This window comes from Podarcis bocagei (assembly GCF_964188305.1).
Source record: "Podarcis bocagei genome assembly, chromosome: 4".
In the NCBI taxonomy this organism is placed as follows: Eukaryota; Metazoa; Chordata; class Lepidosauria; order Squamata; family Lacertidae; genus Podarcis; species Podarcis bocagei.
In genome coordinates, this window is record NC_138128.1 from 93,138,575 (window position 1) to 93,158,870 (window position 20,296).

The window sequence follows — 20,296 nt, forward strand, 5'->3', positions numbered from 1 at the left end:
CAAGAGCGCACAAAGCTTGAGTGCGGCTCTTGGGGGCTTTTCCTGCCTGCCTCCCCCCTGCATTCGCTCCATAGGACACAAACACATTTTCCCTTGCTTTTTAGGAGGGAAAAAGTGCGTCCTATGGTGCGAAAAATACGGTGATTCGTTCTGGAGGTCTGTTCTAAACCTGAAACTGTTCTTACAGGGATAGGCAAACTAAGGCCCGGGGGCTAGCCTCCATGTGGTATTTTAAGAAGATTGCCCTGTTTGACAGGAACAGATCCCATGTAGATTATTGCTTATTGTTATAATAGAACACGCCAGGCTGTGTTGTGAGCTTCCTCCCTGCTGCGTGTAGTTTGTGCTTGTCCCCAGAGAGAGAGAGATGTGCAATCTCAGTTTGTGTGACATCACAGAGTCATAGGCAGAAGGTTCTACACCGGAACTGTGACAGTTGGGGAAGCAGTTGCGGAGGATGTTGTGAAGAGGTGGAGCATCTGGGCCATCTGTGGGGTGCATACCAGACTACATCCACGGCTGATCATGAGGCTTTCCTAAGTTAACATCCCTCTGAACTGAAGGAGGACTGTGCAGACTGCCTTCTATATGAGGTTGTGCCCTTTTTCTCTAAAGATCACGTTGGGAAGGCTTGCTTTCATAACTGGAAGTTAGAACACCCAGGAGTGCATGTTGCCTGTTTTAAAGCGTTGCTACACTAATGCAGTGTTTCCAAACCGGTGTTCCGCGGCACACTAGTGTGCCGCGAGACGTTGCCTGGTGTGCCGTGGGAGGGAGGCGGGCGAGTCGGGCAGCGAGAGGCGGGGCGGCGGCGGCGAGGAGAGGCCGCCCAGCGCGGGGCTCTCGCCGTCTGCCTGCCTGGCTGCCTGCGTGGCGCTGACGTCACGGGGCTGTAACGTGCCCCACATAGGCACACGCGGGGCGGCGAGCGAGCTCCCTCCCACATCCCATCGCCGCTCGCTTCGGCCGGCCTACTGGGCTGTCGCAGGCGGAAGGCCTGCGCATGCGCGAGGTTTTCACGCCTTCGGGATTCCCTTCACGCCTTCCTCCTCCCGGGTCCTTGAGAGCGTGGGAAGCGGCAGCGCGAGACCGGCGTTGAGCCTGGTAGGTATTGCGCTTGCCAAGGCAGTCATTTGGAAAATGAAAACTTGCAAAGCAAGCAACCAGTTCAATCTGAAGTACGTGTATGCTTAATATCCTGTATCTGAAACCTGTTCTGCCCCCTCCCCCACACTTGGTGCCATTTTCATCTACACATGCAGCAGAGTAAGTTGACCCAGAATAGTACCAATTCAGATGGCAGATGGGAGAATGACAGTGCTGAATGCTTTCCCATGTAGAACAGTCCCTGCAAATAAAAACCTAGCATATTTGGAAGAGGGATGCTAGCCTAACCATTACCTTCTATGCTGTTACTATTTTTTTATTTTTTTTTACATAAGTAAAAAGTGACCTTTCCCCATCTGGCATGGTGGTGTGCCTCGAGATTTTTTTCATGAAACAAGTGTGCCCTTGCCCAAAAAAGGTTGGGAAACACTGCACTAATGCCTTAGCAAGTGAGCACTGCATATTCTAAAGCAGGCTGTGGTTGGTTGGTTGGGTTTTTTTGGACTACAATTCCCATCATCCCTGACCACTGGTCCTTCTAGCCAGGGATGATGGGAATTGTAGTCCAACAATAGCTAGAGACCCAAGTTAGGGAAAGCCTGTTCTAGAGGGACAAATTCTTCATCTGGACTGCATGAGATGCTGCTTTTTCTCTCCATTGTGGCTTCTAAGGTTAAAAAACAAAAAAGGTAAAGGACCCTTGGCTGGCTAAGTCCAGTCAAAGGAGACTACGGGGTTGTGGCGCTCATCTCGCTTTCAGGCCGAGGGAGCCGGCGTTTGTCCACAGACAGCTTTCCAGGTCATATGGCCAGCAGGACTAAACTGCTCCTGGTTGAATGGAACACTGAAGGAAACCAGAGCACACGGAAACACCATTTACTTTCCCACTGCGACAATACCTATTCATCTACTTGCACTGGCGTGCTTTTGAACTGCTAGGTTGGCAGGAGCTGGGACAAAGCAACGGAAGCTTACCCTGTCATGGGGATTCGAACCACCGACTTTCTGATCGGCAAGCCCAAGAGGCTCAGTGGTTTAGACCACAGCGCCACTCGTGTCCCTAGTTGTGGCTTCTGTCTTGACGTAGCAAGGGAAACCTTGCTTATACAGTTTCTGCTCTGTTAACATACAGGTCCTAAGGGTCTCCCACAGAAATTCATTTTTTTATTTTTTGCTCAGTATGGATTCGTATGCCTGGATGAACACGGTTACTTGGGAATCCTAGGAGCACAGCAAAGGATCACTTTCTAAGACCAGGAAGAATCCAGTCAAATGTGTAGCAAGGTGAGGAATGGCTGCAACTTCTTTTCCAGCAAATTACTAACTTGTCTGTTGTTTCTTCAATACAGTTTGGTGAAATGAAACAGGCCCATCTCTTGCTCTTTGCCTCAGTGGTGGTGATAACATGCTGCATGTAGCCCACAGATAACATTTCCAGAAATGCTGCGGCCATGGAACCTTTTCCACAAAAAGAAGAGCAAAAAGGGAAGCAGGGTGAGTGTGCTTTAGAATAAGTGCAACGTTTACTTTCTTAAATGTTTGTGTGTAACTTAAATTGTACTTCTTAGCCTGTTTATAAAATGCAAAAAAATATAAATGCTTTTGTTTTAAACAGCAATCAGAAATGTACCCGTTGTTAGAAATGAAACTGCAATCTGCTGGTTTCTAGCGGCACAGACCTTTGCATGTCTGCTTATAAGTCCCCGTATGTTAAATAGAAATTACTCCCAAGTAAGTGTGCATAGGATTGCAGCCAAAGGTAATTTAGGATTGCCTGCATGCTAGAGTAATTTAGGGCTGTTGAGGCACTGCTTTTCTGTAGCTAGCTGGAAGTGGAATTTAAATGAAGATTCTATACAGGACTATAGCACCATATTATCCAGCAGTCGCCTACATTTGGGCTACAATATGCTATTCAGGTAATGTTCTTTCCTGTTCTTTCCTGTTTTGTTGCTTTCTATTTATGCCAGCTTAAGGGCTTTTTAAAATCAATTTTATATCCTTTCCTTCCTCTTGAAAAGGAGCCCAGGATAGTTCACAGCATAAAAAAAAGTATAGGGGGGAAATGAATGTTAAAACATTTTTCAGAGTTGGAGAATCACAATCACACAGCCTCCAGCTGTCCCTATTTTTAGGGACAGTCCCGGATTTACAGAAGCCATCTCGGTTTCTGATTTGATCCTGGAATGTCCCAGTCTTCCTTAAGACATCCTGATTTTTATCAGAGAAATGTTGGAGGGTGTGGAGTTATGCGACCCTCGAGCCAAGGAGACAAGTAACTATACAACCTTGAGAAGACATCTGAAGGCAGCCCTGTATAGGGAAGTTTTTAAAAATGTTTTATTGTGTTTTTATATGCGTTGGAAGCCACCCAGAATGGCTGGGGCAATCCAGTCCGATGGGCAAGGTATTATAATTATTATTATCATTATTATTATTATATAGGACACCACTATTTTCATCGAAGAAATGCTGGAGGGTATGCAATCAGCATGTAAAACAGCGACATATAATATAATAGTGGCTGGTTTACTTTTCAAAGGTTAAGGCAAGTCTCCATATGCTGAGAGATAGTTGAGCGATCAGCTAGGTGCAGAGGCCCGAGGGCAGAGAAAATGTGCCTTTTGCTATTTGTAGGCACAGAGGAGCCAATGCTGCATTCAAGAAGACATCCACACATCTATCCTTCATCCTCAGCCTGGGTTCAATGGGAAGATATTCTGAGTAGCTCTCCAGAGCTCACCATGCGTCTATGGTCTTCTGTATCTCTTAACAGCATTTCCAATTGCCCTTGTTTCAGATCACTCACCAAGTTTGCTGTTGTTCTTCTTAGGCTACAGATGTTAAGTGCAGCCCTCCTCTCAAAAGAAAGGATGAACCCGGGAAATCGGAGGTTATTTCAGGCAGGTATGGTTCTTGCACACCTGAATCCATCACCACACATAAAATACAGGTATATTCTCTGCCAGCTGCATCATATTATTTAAGCGAGGAGCAGGTGGTGCTGTGGTCTAAACCACTGAGCCTCTTGGGCTTGCTGATCAGAAGGTCAGTGGTTCGAATCTGTGTGATGGGGTGAGCTCCTGTTGCTCTGTCCCAGCTCCTGCCAACCTAGCAGTTCAAAAGCACGCCAGTGCAAGTAGATAAATAGGTACCGCTGCGGCGGGAAGGTAAACGACGTTTCCGTGCGCTCTGGTTTCGATCACGGTGTCCCATTGCGCCAGAAGTGGTTTCGTCCTGCGGGCCACATGACCCGGAAAGCACTGGCTTTCCACAGCCTGAAAGCGAGATGAGCGCTGCAACCCCATAGTCGCCTTTGACTGGACTTAGCCATCCAGGGGTCCTTTACCTTTTATTATTTAAGCAATTATTTAAGCCTTTTGACAGGACACACAAGCACCACCCCAGAAGCACCTCTGCAGCACTATCCTCCTTTTTTTCCTGCCTTTTGACCTCTTTCCACACTTTTCAGTTTGTGTTGTTCTATCTTACAGAGACACCTTTCTGGGTGCTCCCCTGAAGATGTTTTAGACAGCACCCTTCCTGTGAGAGTTAGCTTCCCCAGACGGAGGGGTGCAGCCTATCTCTCCTCTGTCTGGGAGAAGGCCACTTTTTTTACCCTGGTCGCCACTGCCAGGCGTTCCATGCCAAGTGCTGAAAGCTCTTTTCTGGAAGAGGGCATTGCCAGAGACCAGGCACAATCCTAAGCAATTTTTGCTCATTGAGACAGCCTGGCTTCTCCCACTCTCAGTGTTTTTAGCCAATGAGTGAAGTCGGAGCTCTGATGGACAAATGAGTTGTTGGACACCAGCAACAGTAAACCCTGGGGTACAAAAGAGCTGTTGTTTGCCCCTCCCCTTCAGTGCACTTTTACAGTACAGTGGTGCCCCGCAAGACGAATGCCTCGCAAGACGAAAAACTCGCTAGATGAAAGGGTTTTCCGTTTTTTGAGTCGTTCCGCAAGACGAATTTCCCTATGGGCTTGCTTTGCAAGACGAAACGTCTTGCGAGTTCTTGCAAGTTTGTTTCCTTTTTCTTAAAGCCGCTAAGCCGTTAATAGCCGCTACGCCGCTAATAGCCATGTTTCGCAAGACGAAAACACCGCAAGATGAAGAGACTCGCGGAACGGATTAATTTCGTCTTGCGAGGCACCACTGTATCTCTTCCTATTTTTGTCCAAGGGATCTCTGTAGTTTGCCCTGTTTTCCGGCAACTAGGATGCATATTTCATTGGGTTTGATCAGATACTCCCAAGGAGTTATTTTCTGCAAGTTCTACTACACAGTAAACATCGGCAAATGTTAAAAGAATCTCCCCCTCTCCGCCAGAAGCCGAAAGAGGCTTAGGAAATTCTCATGCAGTACATGAGATAGAGACCAGGCACTCATGGAGAATTTCCCATATTTTTAACCTGCAGTACAATGGTATACATGGCTACTCAGAAGGAAGTCTCTGTGTTTAATGGGGCTTGCTCCCAGGTAAGTGTGTAAAGGATGGCAGCCTCGGCATTGGTTTAGGGTTGGTATTGAGGGACGCGGGTGGCGCTGTGGGTTAAACCACAGAGCCTAGGGCTTGCCGATCAGAAGGTTGGCGGTTCGAATCCCCGCAACGGGGTGAGCTCCCATTGCTCAGTCCCTGCTCCTGCCAACCTAGCAGTTCGAAAGCACATCAAAGTGCAAGTAGATAAATAGGTACCGCTCCGGCGGGAAGGTAAACGGCGTTTCCTTGTGCTGCTCTGGTTCGCCAGAAGCAGCTTAGTCATGCTGGCCACATGCCCCTGAAGCTGTAAGCCAGCTCCCTTAGCCAATAAAGCGAGATGAGCGCCGCAACCCCAGAGTTGGTTACGACTGGACCTAATGGTCAGGGGCCCCTTTACCTTTAACTATTGAGGAAAACAACGTTCCTGTGCCTTTAGGAGCTGTGTGGCAGGCAGAAATTAAACAGGTTGTTAGTTTGGAAACACATTAGGAGAAAGTTTAATCGTCACAGTACAGGTAGCGCCCCCACCCCAGTTAATGTGCATTCAGTAGGTGTGTAGCTGTGTATATGCACATCACACTGAACCCAGAAGTGACCCAGAAATGTCACAAAGGCGTCACTGAAACATCACTAAAAGGACATAACCTGGGGCAGGGCAGGAAAGAATGGGGTGTTTGCAGGCTTTTTCAATGGGTTTCAATTATACGCAATTTCACACAGGCACGAGATGCCTCGGAAGGTAACGCAGATGGGGATCTGTCTGTACTCACTCGTTTTGTGTTTTGTCAGGCCCCAAGAGCTGCCATTTTGTGACTGGTGCCTACAGTACTTTCTCAAAATTCCACTTGTGCCCACTGGCCCAAAAACATTGGTGACTCCTGAGCAAAGCTTTAGTTGTTGTAATAGGTATGAGTTACTCGTGCGTAAGCTGGTGCCTTTCTCAGTTTAAACCTTTCTGACTGCACAGCCCCTTCTCATCGTGACTGTCTCAGTCACTGGCAGAATCCGTCAGTGGGCGTTTCTTGAACCTCTTCCAACATAAAAGTTGTTTGACACCCAGTCTCCTCCTCCTCTCACTGCGCGGGAGTCTTCTGCGCAGGGAAGGTGTGGGTAGCGGAGGACCTGGGCTCTCCTCACTGATGTCCAGTGAAGAGCCCTGGAGCCCTCTCTCCAATTCCCCCGTCTGCCCCCCTTCATCCCTGGTGTTGCGCTGAATGGCTTCCCCCTCTACTGAGCTGTTTCTCCCCCTGCTGCTGGGTCCTTCGCCAGCATCATCTGGGAGCCTCCCCTTCGCCTCTCCCTCCAATGTCAGTTCCCTGACAGTTGTGATTCCTGCATTGCAGGGGGTTGAGTTAGATGACCCCTGGGTTGCCTTCTAACTTTGTGAATCCTCAGAATCACTATGGAAGTGCTAAGCATTATTATTAAGAATTTGTGTTTTACTTTTAGTAGCTGGGATTTAAATTAAGGCTCCCCAGGCTAAACATCTGGAGAATGATGAGCGTTCTTCCCCATCTTCTGATAGGAAAAATACCTCGATGGCTTACAGAAAATTACACAAAAGCCACGCGTTCATTTTATATTTACCATTAGGCTAGTGGCCACTAATTAATGATACGATGTAGACTTGGAACAGCAGAATAAAATGTCACTTCGCTCTAATATGTTGGGACTTGAAGTACCAGAAGTTGCTGGACCTGGGACCAGAGGCATGTTGGGCAGGAATTAAGCATGGCCAAAAACAGGAGTACTGCAAGAGACCCTATGGAGTGCCAAATAAATAATTTTAACAGCCTGATCTGAGACCAACGAAAGCTTCCACATCATTCTCGCTCACAGATCTGAGCAGCAAAGACGCTCAAGTTGTGCCATGTTCTTTAAAAGAAACTGCTTCGTAAACCACTGAGCAGGAGTTTGGACTGACACGTAGCTTCCACCTGGTGCAAAAGAAGTTGGGGTAAAGGTGTAGCTTGCAACAGGGGACTCCGCATTTCTGTGCGGTAATCAGCAAAGAGAAAGAAAACAGTGAGACAGGTGCTTTGAAGCTGTTTAACTTTAGCACTGCCGCGTGGTAGCGGTTTCTGCCATTTCCAATATAGAATGTTAAGTGAATAACGTCATTCTACAGCCTGCAGAAAAACAAGCTTGAAACACAGAAAATGGAAACAACAGAATCAGAGGGCTACGTGAGTGAAGATGAAGACGTAGCCAAGAGACTGTCTACCCTGCCCAGAGGTACCTACATAGATATCTGCATCAGCTGGTATAAACCTCATTTACCTTTTGGTCTCATTGAAGCAACACCATTATTATTATTATTATTATTATTAGTAGTAGTAGTAGTAGTACACTGGTTGCCCCAGCCACTCTGGGCAGCTTCCAACAAACATAAAAGCATAATACAGTGGTACCCCGCAAGACGAATGCCTCGCAAGACGGAAAACCCGCAAGACGAAAGGGTTTTCTGTTTTGGAGGCGCTTCGCAAGACGAATTTCCCTATGGGCTTGCTTCGCAAGACGAAAGCCCATAGGGAAGTCTCCGGGGACCTGTTTTAAATTGCTGGCGGTCGGGAGCAAAGACTTTCGCCCACAGCCGGCCTTCAGAAGAGGTCCTGGACCTCTTCTGAAGGCCGGCGGGGGGCAAAAGTCTTTGCTCCCCCCCCCCCGCCTGCCTTCCCGGGACAGCGGAGACTTCTCCGCTGCCCCGGGCGATCTTAAAATGCTGGCGGGCAGGAGCGAAGCGTTCGCTGCCGACCCCCAGCATTTTAAAATCTCCCCGGGACAGCAGAGACTTCTCTGCTGTCCCGGGCGATCTTAAAATGCTGGCGGGCGGGAGCGAAGCGTTCGCTGCCGACCCCCAGCATTTTAAAATCTCCCCGGGACAGCGGAGGCTTCGCTCCCGCCCGCCAGCATTTTAAAATCGCCCCGGGACAGCAGGGGCTTTTAAAATGCTGGCGGTCGGCAGCAAAGCCCTCCTGTCCCCGGAGCTTGCGGGGCGGGAGGTGGGAAGAAGGGCTTTTCTTCCCACCGCCAGCCTTCAGAACAGCCTTCTGAAGGCTGGCAGTGGAAAGAAAAGCCCTTGTTCCCCCCCCCCCAGCCTTCAGAAGAGGTCGGGGGACAGACTGTCCCCGGACCTGGTCTGAAGGCGGTTTCCCTAGGAACGAATTAATTGATTTTCAATGCATTCCTATGGGAAACCGTGCTTCGCAAGACGAAAAACTCGCAAGAAGAAAAAACTTGCGGAACGAATTAATTTCGTCTTGCGAGGCACCACTGTAAAGCCAAACATTAAAACTTCCCTCTACAGTTGTACTTTGGAAGCCGAACGCCTTGGCTCCCGAACGATCGAAACCTGGAAGTGAGTGTTCCGGTTTTCGAACGATTTTCGAAAGCCGAATGGCCAACGCCGCTTCCACAGCTTCTCATTGGCTGAAGGACGCTCCCGCAGCCAATCAGAAGCCACGTTCTGTTCGAAAACCAAGGTATCACTGTACAGGGCTGGCTTTAGATGTACAGTGGTACTTCGGGTTAAGTACTTAATTCATTCCGGAGGTCTGTACTTAACCTGAAACTGTTCTTAACCTGAAGCACCACTTTAGCTAATGGGGCCTCCTGCTGCTGCCACGCTGCCAGAGCACGATTTCTGTTCTCATCCTGAAGCAAAGTTCTTAACCTGAAGCACTATTTCTGGGTTAGCGGAGTCTGTAACCTGAAGCGTATGTAACCTGAAGCATATGTAACCCGAGGTACCACTGTATTCTAAAAGTTGTATACTGTAGTTATTTATCTCCCTGACATTTGAATTGACTGTGTAGTAGCATCTACAGAAAATAACTTGTAGCAAATACCTGATCTCAGGTAATGCTCCCATGATGGCATAGTTGCACATCATGACTGGAGTATCTTCTTCCCCCTTCTTATGTCCTATAAGGTCAGGATAGCAGCCTTTGAGACCTTGTACCATAGGGCCTTGGCTGAGTTGGGAATAGACAGGTACCTTTCTGTGGAGAGTCCTGTCCGCCAGACCTCCCCAACCAAAAGCAAACGATTCCTTTTATATCGATCCGATAGGGGCGACACTTGTCAGTGATGAAGAGTTGGCTGAAATGTCACAGATATCGCAAAGGAAAAGCGGTTCAAACTGTAATACTGAAAATCTAATCCAGAAGCTTCAAAAGCAGGTTGAACAGGAAGAGATTCTGAAGGAATATGTGGTGAGTGCTCTACTTCTTCAGGCCCGAGTGTTGCTATTTCAGCAGCAATAAGCAGAATTATTTTCCTCCATTATGAGTCAATTGTACCAGTATTGTTACGGTGCAGTCTGTACCCGTATCTGCTCATGATTTAAAGTATCTCTGAAATACTGAGAGAAAAATGTGTTCTGTTTCTGGAAGAAGGTACAGAAAACTCCAGTTTAGATGCTTAGAAACACCATGACAATTCTAATAACATTTAAGGTTTAGTAGACATGAATGCTAGGGACACGGGTGGCACTGTGAGTTAAACCACTGTGCCTCTTGGACTTGCCGATCGAAAGGTCAGCGGTTCGAATCCCCACGACGGGTTAAGCTCCCATTGCTCTGCACGCAGTGCAAGTACAGTGGTACCTCGCAAGACGAATGCCTCGCAAGACGAAAAACACACAAGACGAAAGAGTTTTCCATTTTTTGAGTCGTTCCACAAGACGAATTTCCCTATGGGCTTGCTTCGCAAGACGAAACGTCTTGAGAGTTCTTGCGAGTTTGTTTCCTTTTTCTTAAAGCCGCTAAGCCGTTAATAGCCGCTAAGCCGTTAATAGCCGCTAAGCCGTTAATAGCCGCTAAGCCGCTAATAGCCGCTAAGCTGCTAAGCCGCTAATAGCCGTGCTCCGCAAGACGAAAAAACCGCAAGACGAAGAGACTCGCAGAACGGATTAATTTCATCTTGCGAGGCACCACTGTAGATAAATAGGTACCGCTCCGGCGGGAAGGTAAATGGCGTTTCTGTGTGCGCTGCTCTGGTTTCGCCAGAAGCGGCTTCGTCATGCTGGCCACATGACCCGGAAAAACTTTCTGCGGAAGCGGACAAACGCTGGCTCCCTCGGCCTGTAAAGCGAGATGAGCGCCACAACCCCAGAGTCGTTCGCAACTGGACTTAATTGTCAGGGGTCCCTTTACCTTTACCTTTAGACATGAGTGCTAGCTATGAATCAGATGGGTTATCTCTTACAAAAAAAGAGAGGAAAAATGGATTCACTGAATGCACACACATAAAACCGCCACATATATACTCCTACTCATGTCTCTGCAAATGAAAGATGTTGAATTTTACCTTTCTTTTAGAGCTTAGAGCACATGAAGCCAACCGATGACTGCCAGATTGCTGCAGCAGCAGAAAACCGGGAAAAGAACAGATACCGAGATATCCTCCCATGTAAGGAATTGTCTCTGTGGCGGTCTAGGGAGAATGCAAGGAAAATGCATGAATGAGGACAGAATTTGCTCAATGCCAGCTCAGTTGGTTAGAGAGTGTGGTGGGTTGGTTAGAACATTTACCTGTGATTTTAAATCTTGGACCTAGGCCATAAGATTTTCCACTGCACAATTACAATAATTCAATTTCATTCTGATATGAGGAACCAGCTCTATAGCTCACACACAATTTACAGTTCATGTGTATATTATTGTAATGGGTCTAGGGCTTGCTCGTGCGTAATCCGGTGCAAACACCTGGCTGGGTTGCCTGAGTGAACCTTTTCTGTCCGGACAGCCACTCTCCCGTGGCTGTCTCAATCGCTGGCAGAATCCATCAGTGGGCATTTCTTAAACTTCTTCCAGCAAAGAAGCTCTTTGACGCCTAGTCTCCTCCTACTCTCTCTGCGCGAAAGCCTTCTGCGCAAGGAGGGCGTAGGCAGCGGAGGACCTCTACTCGCCCCGCTGGTCCCCGTCAAGGAGTCGTGGGACCGCCTCGCCGCTTCCCCCATCTGCCCCCCTTCTCCACTGGTGCTACGCTGATTCTCTTCCCCAGAAGATGGGCTGCCTCTCCCAATCCCGGGGCGCTCTCCGGAATCCCTCTGGATTTTGCTCTCTCCCTCCGGCACTGATGGCAGTTCCCTGACAATTCTATATTTACTTGCTTTTGGGGTTTTGTGTGTGTGGCTGTAACTCAGTAGCACACAACAGGCTGGACTTGTTCTGAACCTGGCCCCTAAGAGAGCCAGTGTGGTGTAGTGGTTAAGAGCGATAGACTCGTAATCTGGGGAACTGGGTTCGCGTCTCCACTCCTCCACATGCAGCTGCTGGGTCACCTTGGGCTAGTCACACTTCTCTGAAGTCTCTCAGCCCCACTCACCTCACAGAGTGTTTGTTGTGGGGGAGGAAGGGAAAGGAGGATGTTAGCCGCTTTGAGACTCCTTTGGGTAGTGATAAAGCGGGATATCAAATCCAAATCCAAACTGTAAGGGATTTAATCTGTGTACATCCCCAGCCACACAACTGGAGAGCTACAGCTTACCAACTTGCAGCTCTTTCTCCAGGCTCTCATCCTGGATGGTGCTGATTTTCTGGACCCAATCCAGTCTGGCTCCAGCATGGTTTGAGACTGAAGTGCCTTCAGTTAATCTGGTGGGTGACCTGCACCAAGAAACTATAGATAGGCGGTCTCCTTGTTGATTTTCCTAGACCTTCCAGCCATGTTTTGTATTCCGCCATGATATACTCCGTCTTGGAGGGGAATTGGGACACTATTTGCAGTGGTTCCTCTTTGTTTGTTTGTTTGTTTGTTTGTTTGTTTGTTTGTCTGTTTAGAAAAGGTGTACTCTGCCGCTTCAGTATTGCTACTTCCAAGGCAACTATCGAGACCAATGAAACAGATAAAAACAGCACTACACGGGCAAGCTGTAAACAAATAGATACATGGGATATTTTGTTAGAAAGCACCCCATGTCAATCTTGTCAGGAGCTCAGCCTACACTCGAGTAGGACCCTGGTAGAGACACATGCCTGACTGGCATGTTCTCTCCCTCCTGGTCAATCGTTCGGGAGCTTCAAAAGCTTTCTTCAGCCCGAACATCACAGCGACCAATGCCAACAGACACCGGCACACTTAGGGATCCGCAGGGTTTGCGCATCATACGTAACAGACCTCAGCAACTCAGCATTTTGGCTAATCTACTTTATTTACATATAAACACACACGGAGCACTGCACCATGGCTCCCTCTCTCTCTAGCATCAGACAGCAAAGAGAGAGAAAACAAAGGACAATAGTCCCACATCACAGAACACAGTAACACAAACATCCTGTCTCTGTCACTTCCCACTTTGTGGAGTCAAAACATATACCGTCACGTGATAGACAACAATCCCATGACTGCAATAATGGAGAAGGAATTCTAACAAATATTTCATGGTGTAGTCTGCAGACTGTAGAGAAGGCTTAGAGGCCTGGAAGGGCTCATCTGTATTCCTTCCTAGACGACAAAACGCGGGTTCCCCTCGGAGAGGCCGAAGGCTACATCAATGCCAGCTACATCCGCGTGCCAGTGGGCAAGGAAGAGTTCTTCTACATCTCCACCCAGGGGCCTCTCCCTTCCACCATGAACGACTTCTGGCAAATGGTCTGGGAAAACCAATCCAATGTCATTGCCATGATAACAAGAGAAACGGAGCGAGGAACATCCAAATGCCACCGCTACTGGCCTGAGCCACCCCAGGACACTCTAATGGATCTGAGTCAGTTTCAGCTGCAAATGAGTAACTACCAGATCCTAGATTCCTTCATCATTAGAGTGATAGAAGTTACAAAGAAACAGGTATGGCGCCCAGGTTTGCACAAGAAAGAGACTTGTCACAGATGCCAAGTGTGATCTATGCACATAATGAGAATAGTGATTAAGTTACCGCATTTTTCGCTCTATAAGACGCACCTGACAACAAGACGCACCTAGTTTTTGGAGGAGGAAAACAAGAAAAAATAATATTCTGAATCTCAGAAGCCAGAACAGCAAGAGGGATCGCTGCGCAGTGAAAGCAGCAATCCCTCTTGCTGTTCTGGCTTCTGGGATAGCTGCGCAGCCTGCATTCACTCCATAAGATGCACGCACATTTCCCCTTACATTTTAGGAGGGGAAAAGTGAGTTTTATAGAGCAAAAAATACGGTATATTTGTTTGCTGAATTTTTCTTCTCTTCCGTTTGCACGAGGAAAGTGATGGTTGAGCTATGTGCATCATTAGAACAGTGATTAAGCTGCCTTTCTTTGCCCAATTTTTCCTCTGTTCTGTTCAGTGATGCCAAATCAGCACAAACCTCCAGCCTGCCTGTCTGATAATATTGTTTCCAGTCTTGCGCAGGGCAAAGCATTCAATCCTCCCCTTTTGGAGGAAGCATTTTGGAAGATGTGCATTTTGGAATTGTTAACGAGTTGTGTCCTGCTTTGTAATGCCTTGGCCTAAGTACGTTTCCCTGTTGCCTGTGACCTTGGCTGTTACAATGCTGTTTCAATGTTCAAGATGCGGGAATATAAGACCTCTCAGAGAGGCATCTAGTAATCCTGTCCCTTCACAGCTGCCTCGTAGGTGGAAAGGGAAGAGGCCAAGACAGCGGTTGACAGCTGGGGGGTGGGGACAACTTTTATTTTATTTACCGTAACAAATGAATTGTAATCAGTGCTTTTTTTCTTTAAAAAATGTTTAGGAGTACTCTCATTTTGACTCATGAAAATCACCATATTATAGTTCACTTCAGGAAAAATAAATACAGTAAATGTACAAAAGTACAAAGATTCACAAAATGTTTGGAGGTATGCGTACCCCCAGGAAAAAAGCACTGATTGTAATAAAACTTTTAAGAGGTTTACAAAAATTAAAAACAGAATACAGTGGTACCTCGGGTTAAATACTTAATTCGTTCCAGAGGTCCGTTCTTAACCTGAAACTGTTCTTAACCTGAAGCACCACTTTAGCTAATGGGGCCTCCTGCTGCTGCTGCGCCGCCGGAGCACAATTTCTTTTCTTAACCTGAAGCAAAGTTCTTAACCTGAAGCACTATTTCTGGGTTAGCAGAGTCTGTAACCTGAAGCGTATGTAACCTGAAGCGTATGTAACCCGAAGCGTATGTAACCCGAGGTACCACTGTATTAAAATTATTATCAATAAGAGACTGTTAAAAGCAGGGCTTGCATAGGGGTTTTGTGTTGTTAGTAGCGTCAGGGGACGCAGACTGCAGATTTTGACTGAATTGCTTGGTTTCCTGAATTCTGATTTGAGAAGGGGAATCTTCCCATGACTAATTGCGTAACGGCTAATTCTTTGACTCCTTCTGCTGTAGACACTTGAGAAGCGCTCTGTGCACCACCTCCAGTTTACATCCTGGCCAGACCACGGCACTCCCACATCATCAAAAGATCTTGTCAAATTTGTCCGATACATGAGAAAAATCCACCAGTCAGGCCCCATCATCGCTCACTGCAGTGCCGGGATTGGAAGGAGCGGAGTGCTGCTTTGTGTGGATATTCTGTTGAGCTACATTGAGAAAGATATGCCTGTAAGTTCACTAAAATCCTCATTCCATCCTTAGCAGGCATGCTATGTTGGGATGCTCGCTATGTGCACAGGCAGTGAGAACATAAAGGCGAGGGGAAAGGCTGAATAGACTGGTGGGAGTTGTGGTGATCTCGGAATCAAGAGACCCAACTGTGGACTCCTGGTTTTGTAGAATCACAGAATTGTAGAGTTGGATGGGACTCTGAGTGTACAGTAATGATCTCTGTCAGGCGAGCAGCCTGATAAGCAGCGAAAGACTCTCCGTCAGTTTTATACAAGTTTAATTTAAAGAAAAACACATTCAGAGCATGGCGTTCTGCTCTCATTAATCTTAGTTGCTCAGTCTGACTCATCGTTCCTCCCCCAACAAGAACGCCAAAATTCTGCCTTTCGTCTCCTTCCTTTCTGTTGCTCTCCAAGCTTTTCTAATCTCCTCGTTTTAAGACTACAGGACTGGGCTACCTCTTCCTCAGAAGACTCAGCCTCCGACACTGGCTTATCTGCTGGTTGCCTGGCAACGCCTTGGCTGACTTCTAACTCTTCCTCCCCTTGGGAGCTAACTGCTTCTTCCCTGGAAAGGAGAGGCCGCGGGCTGCTCTCTCTAAATCAGACAGACAGTTCTCATCTACAGAGTCAGCCTCTTCTTCACTCAACTCAATTTCCGAGCCTGACTCTTTTGCTGAGCTCGGTGGGGGGCACGTTCCTGACACCGAGAGTCCTCTAGTTCAGCCCCCTGCAATGCAGAAATCTCAGCTAAAGGATCCATGACAGATAGCCATCCAACCTCTGTTTAAAAACCTCCAAGGAACCTCCCCATTTGCCATGAACTCTCCAGGTGGCATCAGGAAGTCAAACGCTTGTCTCAGCTTCTTCCTGGCTAAAATGCAGGGATAAGAATATTGACCTGCCTCAGAAGGGTTCTTGCGGGGGCTGCCCCATTATTGTCAGAAGTTTGCCGTGGGCCTTAGCTGCCCTCTCCTACTGGTCCCCAAGGGTGGCAAATAAGTCGGCCTTCTTTATTCCCGCAGTTTGACATCAAGCAGATAGTAACGAATTTGCGGCAACAGCGCTGCGGCATGATTCAAACCAAGGTAAGGAGATCAAGCTCACTTGTCTCCTTGCACAAACTGCATGGAGTTAAGTGGTTTACTTGTGCAAAAACAACAAGCGACTCTCAAAGCCTGGGAGCAGGAGCTGCCTACTTTTGCTTCCCATTGTGAAGAGGCCTTAGCAATCAATTGTGTCAAGGATGTGGCTCAGAAACTAGGCTTCATTTGTGCTGGGGGTTATCCAGGCTGAGCCAAGGAGCCTGTTTTAGTATCATACCGTATTTTTCGCTCTATAAGACGCACCAGACCACAAGACACACCTAGTTTTTGGAGGAGGAAAACAAGAAAAAAAAAATATTCTGAATCCCAGAAGCCAGAACAGCAAGAGGGATCGCTGCGCAGTGAAAGCAGCGATCCCTCTTGCTGTTCTGGCTTCTGGGATAGCTGAGCAGCCTACATTCGCTCCATAAGACGCACACACATTTCCCCTTACTTTTTAGAAGGGAAAAATTGAGTCTTATAGAGCAAAAAATATGGTACGTTGTTCTCTCTTGAAACCTGCAAAACAAAGGTGACTTCCTCTGTGGAAGGAGTAGCAGGAATTCTGCAGTTTTTAGACACTATTGAAACCCCAGCACTTCCCCCTTTGGGAGATTAACTGCATCTTATTAGCAGGGAGATGCATTTCCATCATTTTAGAGTGCACTACAGAAATAATAATAATAATAATAATAATAATAATAATAATAATAATAATAATAATAATAAATTTTATTTATATCCCGCCCTCCCCAGCCAAAGCCGGGCTCAGGGCGGCTAACAACAATCAAATAATCAAACAATCAAACCCAGAGAACAAATTTTTTCCTTTAAAAATTACATTTGATGGTTCATTGAACCTTTCCGTATTTGGGTCATTTATGAAAAGGGTGTGTCTTCTGGCCCCTCAGCAGTGCATGCTCTCTTGCTTATGTGACCACTTGGATCCTGACCCAAACATTGCAAATCCCCTGAAAAGCCAAATAAATGATGTTGCAATTATGTGTGTGCATGGACGTTTAATCTCCCAAGAGAGCAGGATTTCAGTTCCATTAGAGTTGGACGTGATTGGATTTTTCAAAACCTGTAACTGGCCCTGTATAGTAATTTTTAGAGAGCAAAAGCAAATGTTCAAAAGGGAAGGGTCTTCAGGACAACACCCTAGCAAAGGAATAGGGGAGGTCCTGCTTGCTTTATCTTAGCAGAGTTTCCCAAACATGGGTCTCCAGCTGTTTTTTGGACTACAATTCCCACCATCCCTGACACTGGTCCTGCTAGCTAGGGATGGTGGTAGTCGTAGCCCCAAAACATCTGGAGACCCATGTTTGGGAAACCCTGATTTAGAGCCTTGGATTAGCTGAGGAAATGAAGCCTGTTATATCTGGTTGTTGTTTCCAGGTAAGTCAGTGCAACGTCAAGTCTATCTGAGGTGAGCAGGGGCAAGCTTGCCCATCTCTCTCTCTCTCTGTTTGCCACACTTCTTCAGGGGGAACTACTCCTGATTTGAAGGAAAAACCTAAAACCGAAATAGTACTGTAGCAGCTGTGGGAATGTTCAGGGATGCAGGAGAGGATATATTGTCTGATTATATCCTTATCCAACTTGTGTTAACAAGTTCCACAATTTCAGCAGAGTAACATTCCCCTTATTTTAAACTTTGCAATGGATGTGTTTGCTCAGGCTCGCTAAAGCCTGTATAATAACTGTTCTAGTATCTCCCCCTTATTCCCTCATAAAATATAAGAGACAACACAGTCTTTTACAAAAGTATAAAAAGTTTACTCCCATATCATTCTGTTCACAATCAGATCCCAGAAGGCAGACTTAGCTTAATGAAGTAACATACACTTGGAATCTATCTCATAAAAAGACAGTCCCTTTTGTCCTCTCTTGGCTGGAAGCCAAGAGGGCATCTTTGGCTTAGTAGATATTGTTTCTTCGATGCATGTGGTGAAAGAGAGAGAGATGGCTGCCCTGCCCTGTGCTTTTGTCATTACCTGCACAGGTGAGGCCACACCCACCTCCAGTCACATGCAGAGGAAGTCTGTCCCAGCCCAGAAGGAAACAGGAAGTTTACCTGCTGGCTGGACAAACATTCCTCCCCATGTGTAAACATGTTCACTCTAGGAATGTTGTACTTGACTGCTCTTGTGTTTCGCATCCTACAGCGGCAAACATTAGCCAAGCGATTGTCCCCACTGAATAGTCTCTCTCTCATCTGCTTCAATTAGGAGAGGTGGCTTTGCAAAGAGAACTATAAATACGAGAGTAATGCAGGTAGAAAAGAAAGTAGGCTTTGGCTCAAGGTTATGCCAAGTTTGTGCTGTAACACATTCCTTGAGTCTTTGCAGACTCAGCAATGAAATGTTTCTGCTCTGGGAAAGAGAAGGGAGACACAGATTGTCCCAGAGCCAGAACATTCACGAGCCTAGCAAGTTTTCTCTGTCTTTCATCCTGTGATGAGGAATATAACTGGCTGTTTCCTTCTTCATGCCCAGGAGCAGTATATGTTTTGCTATGAACTAGCTCTTGAAGTCTTGAAGAACATTCAGAGCACGAATTCCTAGCCGGCGCAATAAGCAAAGCCACTCTGCTGCTGCCACCTGTCTCAGATCCGCCTTGTTACTTGAAACTTCTTTCCATTGAGATGGCCATGAGAGGAGCTGTACAAGCGAGGATTTTTTTTTCCTGTTTCAGGGCTTGACAAACATGGATTTCTAAAGCTTTATGCAGGCAAAGTTGACACAGTGGGTGTAGACAAATGTCTGGTAACTAGCCATAAAAAAATCTGCTTGCAACTGAATTCAGTTCTACTAGTATTTGTTATGGTTTGGGCTTAATGGCTGCGTGGCTCTGTCCCTCAGATGAATGGCAGCTGAAAGTAAGTAGACTTTAAGCCACACAGGACCTTGCTGTCTTCACCTACCCGAAAAAGGGGGGGCTATGTTTTGAATAGAGGTGGCTTGTTTCCTATGGCAATGCCCCCCATTCTCATTCAAGCTAGAGAAGTATGACTTCTCAAACCCAGGCTTCCTTGGCTGCTTCGCTTTATCACTGGTGATAGGACATGGCCTTTAAGTAGAAGCTGAAACTCACAGAGAAAGTGTTTTAGCAGTTACAGGAGACAACGTTTTTGTCACCAGGACTGTGAAATGACAGGCACCTCATCTTTTTAATCCAGTGTGTTTTGATTCAAGAAAAGTAGTGGTTGGCTGGCTGACTGACTTTTAATAACAGAATGGCCATGTATGTATGCATCTAGTACACTAGACTTCTGAAATTTAGCTGCCCAACTAGAATGGCTTTTGCAGGGAATCTGTGAATCAGCCCTTTGGATAAAACAAGAGGATGCCAGGTTTGCACTAGAGCCATTAATGTTCTTACTCTCCCTGCAAAAGCCCATGTCCTGAAATTTCAACACAGTTTCCAAAGGGAGAATGAATTATCATGAAGGAACGAACTGAGTTTTGTACATAACGTAAGTAAGGTGTCAGTTACAGATAGGTAGCCGTGTTGGTCTGCCATAGTCAAAATTAAAAAATTCCTTCCAGTAGCACCTTAAAGACCAACTAAGTTAGTTCTTGGTATGAGCTTTCGTGTGCATGCACACTTCTTCAGGTATCAGGAATTTTTTTATTGTAAGTAAGGTGTGCTAAGGAGAATGGTGCAAGTGCCATTTCTGACTGAGCCAGAGTTTCCAAACTTGCAGTCAGTATCTGTAACAGCGGACTGGTACCTGAGCCAGCAGCACAAAGCTATAGCTTTTGCCACTCTTCACACATCTCAAGTTACATGGTTCCCCCCCCCCTACATGCCAAGTCAATCTCTGGGATGGAAATTTTTAATAATCATGAAGCAACCCTCCGAACCTATCTAACTTCTCCATGTCTATAATCTCGTGATAGATGAGATGAACTCCCTTCATCGCTGTCCATTGGCCATGTTGGTAAGGACTGATGGGAATCCAAAACATCTGGAGAGCACCAGGTTGGCTATCCTAATGTAATCCACGACATCTTTGTCGTGTACCTTACAATGAAATTACCCATCACAAGAGAAATCTGGGTGATCAACCCTAGGTCTCCCTCCCAACACTGTATG

At 46.7% G+C, this 20,296-nt stretch overlaps 1 protein-coding gene across 4 annotated transcripts; it reads left to right on the forward strand.

Annotated features, from left to right (window-relative positions):
* The first annotated feature begins 414 nt into the window (after positions 1-414).
* Positions 415-18,998, forward strand: PTPN20 (protein tyrosine phosphatase non-receptor type 20). 4 transcript variants are annotated; one of them, XM_081191818.1, is made up of 10 exons: positions 415-593; positions 2,287-2,391; positions 3,941-4,014; positions 7,715-7,821; positions 9,658-9,800; positions 10,908-10,998; positions 13,040-13,377; positions 14,893-15,108; positions 16,136-16,198; positions 18,694-18,998. In XM_081191818.1, exons 2-10 carry the CDS (start codon positions 2,380-2,382, stop codon positions 18,760-18,762), a joined length of 1,113 nt encoding a protein of 370 aa, XP_081047944.1. In that variant the 5' UTR covers positions 415-593; positions 2,287-2,379; the 3' UTR covers positions 18,763-18,998. The 4 variants fall into 4 exon arrangements, with proteins under 4 accessions (XP_081047944.1, XP_081047943.1, XP_081047945.1 ...); XM_081191817.1 differs by lacking the exon at positions 2,287-2,391 and adding an exon at positions 2,457-2,601; XM_081191819.1 differs by lacking the exons at positions 2,287-2,391; positions 3,941-4,014.
* Positions 18,999-20,296: the final 1,298 nt, after the last annotated feature.

Coding starts and splice junctions, on each gene's coding strand:
- PTPN20 (XM_081191817.1), top strand. CDS start 2,548: ATGCTGCGGCCATGGAACCTTTTCCACAAAAAGAAGAGCAAAAAGGGA. Junction 10,999..13,039: donor ATACCGAGATATCCTCCCAT/GTAAGGAATTGT, acceptor ATTCCTTCCTAG/ACGACAAAACGCGGGTTCCC. Junction 13,378..14,892: donor TAGAAGTTACAAAGAAACAG/GTATGGCGCCCA, acceptor CTTCTGCTGTAG/ACACTTGAGAAGCGCTCTGT.